Source organism: Astatotilapia calliptera, chromosome 18 (assembly GCF_964374335.1).
Source record: "Astatotilapia calliptera chromosome 18, fAstCal68.1, whole genome shotgun sequence".
Lineage (NCBI taxonomy): Eukaryota > Metazoa > Chordata > Actinopteri > Cichliformes > Cichlidae > Astatotilapia > Astatotilapia calliptera.
In genome coordinates, this window is record NC_137439.1 from 27,072,007 (window position 1) to 27,082,159 (window position 10,153).

The 10,153-nt window shown below is 40.0% G+C and overlaps 1 protein-coding gene across 8 annotated transcripts; it reads left to right on the forward strand.

Annotated features, from left to right (window-relative positions):
• The first annotated feature begins 357 nt into the window (after positions 1-357).
• Positions 358-9,331, forward strand: LOC113010854 (uncharacterized). 8 transcript variants are annotated; one of them, XM_026150079.2, is made up of 19 exons: positions 358-518; positions 1,651-2,560; positions 2,684-2,875; positions 3,493-3,976; positions 4,056-4,171; positions 4,265-4,290; positions 4,371-4,432; positions 4,552-4,596; positions 4,681-4,810; positions 5,811-5,970; positions 6,122-6,245; positions 6,332-6,363; positions 6,556-6,619; positions 6,719-6,756; positions 7,013-7,076; positions 8,245-8,358; positions 8,442-8,488; positions 8,731-8,764; positions 8,927-9,331. In XM_026150079.2, exons 1-19 carry the CDS (start codon positions 510-512, stop codon positions 8,991-8,993), a joined length of 2,718 nt encoding a protein of 905 aa, XP_026005864.2. In that variant the 5' UTR covers positions 358-509; the 3' UTR covers positions 8,994-9,331. The 8 variants fall into 8 exon arrangements, with proteins under 8 accessions (XP_026005864.2, XP_026005867.2, XP_026005865.2 ...); XM_026150082.2 differs by having other exon boundaries at positions 8,475-8,488; XM_026150080.2 differs by having other exon boundaries at positions 6,722-6,756.
• Positions 9,332-10,153: the final 822 nt, after the last annotated feature.

The window sequence follows — 10,153 nt, forward strand, 5'->3', positions numbered from 1 at the left end:
TCTCTGTCTTTTTTTAAAATCATCTATTGCAACCTTTTTCTATGACATACTTTACAAATGTGAAACTGAACCTTCACTGTGTGCAAAGTTGATATCCATTTATTTAAATTATGATATGTAATGAAATTTTCCGATACCTCACCGAATTTCATGAATCTTCTTGGAGAGGTGAGAGGTTGATATGGACAAAAGAAGATGCGTTAAAATTAAAAACTGTAAGTGGAAAATTAGTTATCGTTATCAAAATAAATCCCTATCCACGCACGTTGCGCCTTCGACGCTCCTGATTCGTTGATCGAGGAAACGTGAACGCGCACGTAGGTCGAGTGCAGCACGCAGGTGCGTCATTCAGCGGCTCTTTCAAATTGTTTGTTTTAGCCTTCACCGTGATTAACCAGAGCTGTTAGGTCGCTGTTTAAAAAAAATAAAGTAAACAGCGTCTCGGTATTAAAATTGAAACCGTCTTTCAAATGCTCGGTCCTTAACAGCGATGACAGACAGAAGCTACAATGGAAGAGGTAAAGTTACAAGGCTTTTATAGCAGGTTTAATTAGCTAAAGGGCAGTTAAATAGAAAGCTAATTTACTTGTATTGCTTTTCTGTCTGCTAATGTGCTTCTGCTGCTGCTTTACTCTTTCTAACACACGAGTATGGCTTAACTTAACTGATAGAACGGGGAAAAAAATACTTTTGAAATAAAATCATCATTTTTACGACCAACCCAGTTAAATATATGAAAGTCGTTTCGGTGCTCACAGTGATAGCAGTTTTCCCTTTTGATCGCTTTTGAGAAACATGGATGTCTTAAATTTTCTACATCTATTATTGATTAAAACAATATATGAAGGCTTAATCTGTTCAGTAGCATCTTAATTAACCAACAAACACTTGGGTTTTAAATGACCAGCGACTTGTGGAAAAAAAAGCCTCGCAATTACCAAAAGGGTGTAGTTTTGTTTTTTCGGGGAAAAGAAAGAAAGCTTAAAGCAGAGACATTAAATTTAGGTGAGCGGATTACTACTTTAAACTCTGCAGTTAGAAAAATAGTTCTAAAGTACCAAAAAAAGGTACCTTCACGTGTCATTTGTATGATTGGTAGGTAAGGTAGGATTGGAAACTTAGAAAGTTTATTTTCATTCCTGTTTCTCAGCATATGCAAACATTACCTGTTGAATTATAGCAATTTTGTTGGACAGATGGAACGCAAATTATTTCTGTATCACTTTCAGGGGAGTAAATGAGGAAAAGACGTCTTTTGTAATTTTTGCAGGCTTATCTCTTTACCCCTTGAATGCCGAGCAGCAGCAACCCTTGAAGCTTTTTTTTTTTTTTTCCTAAACTGAGCAGTTTCTGTCATATTTCGGGCCTGCTTATAGAAACAATGACTGGGTTTGTACCAGAGGTTAGTGAGGGTGGTCTCTGCCCATGTAGCTTTCCTTGGAAAACGACAAACTCTTCTAATGTTTGTCACACCACGTCTTTATAGATATATACTGAGGTGTCAGCGCTCGTCATTAAGGGTTCAGAGGAGGGCATCAAACCTTGTCTTTATGAGGGAAAAGAGTTAAAATGACCATATAACATCCCTTATACTTCTGTGCTTTCTTTTACTTACGTTTTTTTTTTTTTTTTTTTTTTTTTTTAATTTAGGAGGGACCAATCAACTTCAAAGCACTGAGGGCCAAATTTCAGGAAGAGGCTCTCCTGGCTCAATCCAAAACCAGCCGTCCAGCTGTTGCTGAAAAACCCAAACAGATTCTTCCACCTGGAGGTCACTGCACTGTGGTTAGCAGTATTAATACTGCTGCAGAAAACAAGACACCAGCGCTTCCTCGTGTCATTTTCAGAGATGCACTGCGACTGTCTGGAGGCAAGAGGCCGATTTCCTTTCCGCTGCAACCTCAGCGGACCTCCCTGTCATCTCAGCTTACTAATGGAGACGGCACAGCAAGGCATTCTCGATACATGCCGCTGGTGCTTCCTGTCCTGCCCGCAAAAGATCAGAAGACAGAAACACCATTCAGGAGAGAGTACAAACCCGAACCAGAGTTGGGGAAGGAAGCCTTGCCACAAACTAAAGTCAAGAAGAAGGCTTTGCTGCTTCCATTCAAATCAGTCAAAGCATCAAAGGTCAGTGCGGAAAGCGGAGATGAGCCCACATATGGTGATTTGACCACCAGACCGTGTAGCGCTCCTGGTGAGTTGCCATCAGTGGAAAAACAAACCACAGAGGATGGGGCTTCACTCCAAAGTGACCAATCAAACAGTGAATACCCCCTCTCCAGTCCAGATGTCCCAGTCACCCCTCCTTCAGCAGAGACCACAGTCGATTCTGACAATAAAATTATGAGCACTTTGGAGAGGGCCAAGAAGAAATTCTCACGCCGAAACATGTTGATCTCTTCCAAACCCAAGAGCTTGCATTCCCCTGACAACACAGGCAAGGAGTTTACTCCACCACCGAGGACCGCTGATCTGCCCACCCCCCCACCAGTGTGTCTTTCACATCTGGCTTGTATCTCAGCCCGGCCTTTCTTCAAAACCAACAACGCTTTATGCAGTAAGCTATATGCAGAGTGACAAATGTCAAAATCTGCAGTTTCATCATGTGTGTTAATGTTATAACATAAATTTTTATATACATTGCTAATACTCTTCATATTTAATGCTTTTCCCCCTCAAGAATCGGCACTGGATAAGCAGCTTGGCAGAGAGAAATCTGAAAATATGCCAGTGAAGACTGTTGAACTTCATCCACCATGTGTCCCACTAAAGAAGCCTCTGCCTGATCTGAGAACACTGGGGCCAGTGCCGGCAAAGCCCCTCAGACCTCCATTAGTAGATCTCAGCTATTACCATGCGCCTCTGTTTACTGGTATGAGAGTCTCACGAAGTCTACAGACATGGCCACTGGGAGCAATAGCAGAGAATAGATTTGCGTTAAAAACCTATTAGAAAATGTCAGCGAAGGTTAGCTGATGCGTTTTAGCAAATTCTGTCCTCTCTTGCTGTCACATAGACAGTTTACCTGCATCTCAAACTGCGCATTAGGTGTCAGAATAATCTGACAAATTACTTGGGCTGCGATCAGTCATATTAGAAAACATAGTTGACAACAAAAGGTTTCTTGATCTTAAGAAAAACCTGATTAATGTTGGAAAAATAGGAAAATGTAGGTTTTATTTTATTTTAGGTTTTAACATCAGCTGCTGTCTATATAGCGTCAGTTAGAATGATTATTTATTAGCAGTACTCCTAATAACATCTCAGGTTAAACAGATGCATGTTGGAAAAGGCTATCAGTCTGTTTATAGAGATTAATGTTTCATTTCTTCTTCTTTTTCCTCTTTTTGCATCTTCAGTTCTGTGGCCACAGTTCATGTGCTTAGTCATCAGTGACTTAGCATTATCCTCTCTGCAGTTCACATTATTCCTCTTTTTGTGGTGAGGCCTAACATCTGTTCAAATACTGCTTTTACTTTCTTATTATAGTGGTGTCACCAAACGTTAGCCAAGCAGAGTCTGAGCACCCACCCGTCTCCAACCCTCTGCTGGATGCCCCAGAGTTTCCAGACTTTGAAAATACAGAGATGGAAACAGCAGAAAGTGGAGGTGTTGATGTTGCTGCACTAGAACTGGAGGCCTTAGACTTAGTCGGCGCTAACCCTCACACAGCTGTCGACGCTGAGCATCCACAAGCTGACTTGTCAGCGCACGATCCTGTGGGGCCTCGTGTGAGCTCCATCATCCAAGATCTGAACCTTGGAAGTGAAAACATAATACCCCTTGATCCAGCCAGCTTCTCTGAACCAATAAACTTGTTGGAGTTCCCAGAGCCTGCTATACCACAGCAGAGGTCCCAGAGCAAAGAGGTGCTTGTCGATTCTTTTCCTAAATCTCCGTCTGATGAAACTGATGTGGGAGTTGCTGAGTGTCAGTCTTTCCCAGAGGAAAGAGAGCTCAGTAGCCACTCATGGTAAGTTTTATAGTAACTGGAATCAGTTTTTTTTTCCTTCTTCATATAACAGTGTGCTGTTTATACTTTCCCCTTACAGTGGACATCAACAGGACAGTTACTATGAAACGTATACTAACATATATGAAGATGTTGAGAATATGAACAAATTCACTTTGAGCCAAAACTCCACCAAAAGAAAAGGCGGACTGAAGAGTAAGTACTTCACACACATTTTATTCTTAAAATAAAACCATTTGCAGATATTTATTCTCATTTATAATCACTGTTTGCTTTTGCTTTTTACAGATCCATACGTGGACCACCAGCCAAAGGTAACTCATTTTTAAATCGGAGTATATAATCATCTTAGCAACTTTAAAAAGTGTATTTTACTGTGTATTTTTGTATCTAGTGTTGTCTTTTTTGGGTTTTTTCTCAAAAGGAGTCATGTGTTAAAAGGCAAAAGAATCCATGGTATGCTTTTTCTTTTTTCCCGTCTTTCATTCCCTCCTTCCCTTCTCGTAAACATAATACCTTTGTTCTGTTATTGACACTGTGACATCCATTCCCTTCCTATGGTTATCAAACTGCAGGGTTTGTGTATCGGGTGAACATTTGGCACATAATCATATGCACAGGTATGTCAGACATGTAAATCTTTTTACTTAACATGTGATTTAAAAAACAAGCTACTCAAATCCCTTTTTTCACATTTTTCTTAGCATGATGAACACTCCCAACCCCGCCGACCATAAAGAACAGAAGAAGCGGGAGAAACAACGATTGGAAAAGGAAAAAAAGGAGCAAAAAGAGAGGGAGAAGAAGGAAAATGAAATGAAAAAGAAGTTCAAAGTAAGGGGGTGATTTGTTTTGAGATGATGACTTTTGATTTTAGTTTCCTTTGGTTACTGTTTATTCAGCTTTTCTAAGTCACAGTTGGGAAATGTTACTTCCTGAATTTTTAGGGTTTTTTTTTTTTAATAAAACTTCAAACATAGAATCAGTGCAGCATCTCTTCAGAGATGTAAAACATTTTTGTGCTTTACTTTTTTTGCTGCTTAGGTATTTGTAAGACAGTGCAGCTCATTGCTAAGATGTGACTCCTATAATGTATAACAGATGGATGTGGCTTTAGGGTCTGAAAAAGTACCATATACCTTTCTTTCTAATAGCCAGCAGAGGGTGACACCTGTGTTTTCTGGAAATAAAAATAAAAAATCCTTTCATGTATAACCTCAGTAAATGTGTTCCTGATGTGATCAATTTCACTAACTAGAAGTCTAATTTCAAGTCTTTATGAATACAACAAAACAAATATTTGTTTTCAGTTTGCCAGCCTGTGAGTGTGTGACATCCAAGGACAGCTTCTGAAAATGAAACCAATGCAGAAAGTGTTAAAAACTCCAGTACCTGTAGGAATCCCCATAGTCTCGTGTTAAAATGTCCAACTTTACAGCATTAAAAAGCTTGTTTACAACCTGGTAGAAAAAACAGTTTTCACTGCTGTGGATAGTTCACTTGCTCATAACAACTCTGAGTGGCTAAGTCGATTTTACAGGTGTTCAGACACCGACAGCTGAAGCCGATGAGTAAGTGCTTTGTAATCTTAGCAATAGTGTGTGTGTGTGTGTGTGTGTGTGTGTGTGTGTGTGTGTGTGTGTGTGTGTGTTGCAGCCGCAGGGTTTATGAATGCAGCTTGCTCTCCAAGCTTGCAAACATTAGCAGATTAATTGGCACTCCAGCCTCCGTCCACCCAAAAAGAAAAAAGACAGGGCAGTGGTCAAAATGTTAATATTGAACCTTAAAACTCTAAGGTCATTGTTTACATACAGTCTTTTACGTGACCTCGTAGGTGACGGGGGACGAAGAGCCGATGTACCATGCCAAGGTGATGGTGGCCAGTAAAGTCCGCAAGAATGATCTGCCTGTGAAGAGCGGGGACACGGTCAGCATTATCCGCACCACCAACTGCCCCAAAGGCAAATGGTTGGCCCGAGACGCCAACAACAAGTGTGAGTTCACTTTTGTGTTATTTGTAAGTGTGAAATAAGAATGGCTTAATAGCATCTGGACTTTAAAAACATAGCATGGATACAACAGATGTTGATACAACAGGAGTGTTTCCACATTTGGTGTCATTACTTTGCTGCTCTCTCCTTGCAGATGGTTATATTTCAGTGATGAATGTGGAGCTAAATATCAAGGAGATGCTGGAACTCGGCAAGAAGGCTCAAGCAGCAGGGCGAGGAGGCAACGTGGAGGGAGATAACATAAGTATTGGAAGCAGGTACTGGGTAGCACACTGATCAAATTTTTAGTTTCTCAATTAAAAACAAAACAGTGCCATGATTCACTTTTTTCTTTGTTTTTCAGATCCTCAAACCAGCCTTTTCTAACAAGCAGTTGTAAGTTTCAGGAGGCTCTGTATGACTGAGTGCTGCTGCACTGAGGCTGGATCCCAGCCAGCATCACTTAACTGCTGTCATCTGCTTTACGGCCGGGTGTTATTTTATGATACTGATGGAATTCATGGGCTTTCATTAGCATGCTTGTCAGGCTTCATTGTTTGTTTTATTCCTTTTTCCTTCTTCACACAGTCACAGATGACAGCGAGGAGTGGGCCTATGAAGATGAGACCCTCTCACCATTCAGTGAGAGCCAGTAAGATGTTTGGCATTTATTCAAAGCAGCTTTTTGATCAGTGTCACTTCTAAAAATGACAAATGAACATTAAATATTCTTTCTCTTCAATTTGGGTAGCAGCTTTTCTCAGCAGACGGCTTCAGTGCCCGAGATGTGTGAGTACATTTTTATGTCCCGTCTTTTTGAAGTTGAAATGGGCCAACAGAAGATGCCTACCCACACCCCCACCCTCTCCTGTTTAAAGGGAACTCTGGTTGTTTTATGCAATGGCAGACTGCAGCAGGGCTTTGATGTGCACTTTTACCATATGTTTTTCTTACTTCCTTCCTCTTCAGTCTGCATTTTAACTAACCCCGTTTCTGTCTCGCCCTTCCGCTTACACCTCTGCCCTTCATTTGTTCACTTTGTCAGCATGTGTTCATGCTGGTGCCCAGAACACACCGAATGACGCCAACTTGGATGACCTGCACTCGCAGTAAGTCTCAAACACGGATGTCAGAGCAGACGCATTATTTCCCTTTCAAACCCTTCATAAACATTACTGCACTGCTTCTTAGCAAGGGTATATATACTGTGTTGTGGACTAATTTATGATCACTTACTGTGTTAATGAGCAGGTAAATATTAAAGGTGGAAGAGGAGCAAAAACAATATTGGGACACATTTTACAAGGTCCTTGAAGCTGTAGCGATACAGGGAGTGTTTCTAGAGACCTCCACTGATTACAGGAGCGACTAAAGACTATCATTGCCACACTGGATGATAAACTTAAAAATCTTAGCTGATTAACAGTCTGCCCGAGAAAGGCGAATCACCAAACCGAGAAACCGGCTAACTGCTGGGTTCTCTTTTTGTTAACCTGTTACTTGTGTATGATTTTTCTTGATTGGCATCATTTTCTTTTACAAAATGATTAAAAACTCCAATTATAATCATCTGTGAGGTATTCCAGTTTATTCTTTTGTGCGAGCAACTGTATAAATCTAAAAGCTATTCAATTTGTAATCACATCCGACAAAGGGAGGGCGCCAGCTGGTAAAATATTGGCCAATTTACTTGAAATTTAAGCGAAACAATTAATCAGAAGAGAGAAAAGCTGCTGATTGTCTAAGTGAGCAAAGCTTGAAGTCCAAAATATTGGGATATTTTAAATCCTAAGTGGCAGAAATGGTTAAATAACCAACGCTTGCTGTTTTATTTAACCTACTTATCAACATCTTACTAATACACAAAGGATCGCCACTATTAATTTTTGTTTGTTTTTTGTTTTTTTTAAACTGTGGATTTGTAACATAAGTTTTCTTCTTTTTTATGGAACACTGAGTTTAGGTTAAGCCTAAAACTAAATTACAAAAATTGACTTTGATAGCATTGCCTTGAAGGCTTTTACCTTAGCTGAAGGAAGCTTTTTGAGCCTTTTATAACCAGGCTTTTACTTTGAAACCTCAGGCCAATACAAATTTGATAAAACGTTTTGTCTTCTGTTCCAGGAAGTACAAAAAGTAGCCTTTAATAAAAAGCTCTGCTTCAGGGAGGTGTTGTGTTGGGTTCTACTCACCCTGCACAGTCTTGTTTCCGTGGAAGAATTTGGAAGCTGGACAAAATAAAACAACTAATTTTGCAACATTACTTCTGCTCTTCAGAATTAAGCATGAAGCCCTGCAGAAGTTGGCAGTCTTCTTTCACCACACCAAAGATGAACTTGGTGATGTCCATGATGATGATGATGATGATGATGATGGAGCAAAGTTTACAAGGTTTTATTTTTGTAACCTTTAACCTCAGACACTATTTATGCAAACTTGTCATGTTTCTAGCTGCTTGTCTTTATATTCAACAGCACTGTTCTTTCCTCTTCTTGTGTCCTGTTTAGCCATGAACCTCAGAGTAAGTGGTGTGTTGTTTTGTTTTTCCCCTCCCATTCTCTGCCATGGCTCCACTGTTGTCACCACATGTCGCCCTCACTGATAATGGTGAAGCTAAACACGGGAGACTTTTTCCCTAATGGAAAATAACTTGAGAAACCTTTATCTGCTTTAAATGACCTGGAGTCATGCTGCTGTTAGTTATTTTGCGTTGCTGGTTGTTCAAAGCTGATGTGACACTTGTATCTGTTCGTCTTTATCTAGACTTCTTGAGTGCGGTTGAGGAGCCTCCATATCCGTAAGTGTCTCCTGTTTCCTTCTGATCAGAAAGCCTAACTTTGTTATTATGACAAACATTAAACTGAGTACCCATAGAAGCATGTACTGTAATACTTAGAAAAAACATCTTACCTAACCCTTTCTCATAAACTGTTGTAATGCCCTGTGTTCTTCTTGACAGTGAACAAGAAGTTGACTTCACAGAGCTGGAACTTCTTCCTCCCCCACCGCTATATGCTGACACCTAATTATCACTTTATGGAGATTGATGTTATGACTTTGACCCTCTGCTGTGAAGAAAAAAACCCTCATGAATACTAATTGAACTGTGATATCACCTACTTTTTGCGAATAGTAGTCGTTTGTTTTTTTTTGTTTGTTTGTTTTCATTACTCTGGAAGTCACTGAAATGAGTAATGGTGCACATATTAAACAGTTACACTTTGTCTAAATACCAGTAACAGTAGTTAAGTGTTCACTTGTGGTTGCTTAGTTATGACTGTTTCCAGAAATGTTGTTTACATTTCTTTCTTTCTTTTTTTTTGCTGTTGTTTCAGTGTAACATCTAATAAATAGTTGACATCGAGTTATGCCTTTATGACACCGTTTGGTTTTCCTATCCTGTTTGTGTACAGTCTTTTCTTATGACTGAGTTTGAGGCAGTGGTGGGGGAACTCCAGGCCTCAATGGCCGGTGTCCTGCAGCTTTTAGATGTGTCCTTGATCCAACACAGCTGATTCAAATTGCTAAATTACCTCAACATGTTTTGAAGTTCTCCAGAGGCCTGGTAAAAAACACATCATTTGATTCAGGTGTGTTGACCCAGGGTGCAATCTAAAATCTAAAATATGCAGGACACTGTCACATGAGACCTGGAGTCCCCCCCCTCTGTTAAAGCATCCCAGTACTGAGGCTGTGCTTATCAGGGTTACAAATGATATCTTAAGAACAAATGATATGGGCAGGTGTTCTATCCTTGTATTACTTCACAAATGTGTTCTTTACCTCACGCTGGCGTCCTCAGTCCAAAGACATGCACGCTGGAGTGAATTGTTGTGTTCATTGATATAATTGAATAATCTGGGCTGGATTTAGGTGGTGGCTGTGGCTCAGTAAGTTAATTTTGTCAACTGTAATTAACTTGCATCTATTGCAGTGTATTTAAGAGCATGTCAGGCGTAGGTTAAAAGTACTTTTTAATGAATGTTTGTGTAATAGGTGAATGAGGATGGTACCAAGAAAGCACTTTGAGTGCTCAAATTGCTTCAGTCCAACTGCAACCCTGAATTGGATGAGCAGAAGAAAATGGATGAGCTCAAAGTTTGCAAAATCAAGGAAATTTTCCTACTGGTTTTTCCCTCCATCTATGAGTTATTTAAAGTGGAAAATGAGAACTTGCTCCAGAATT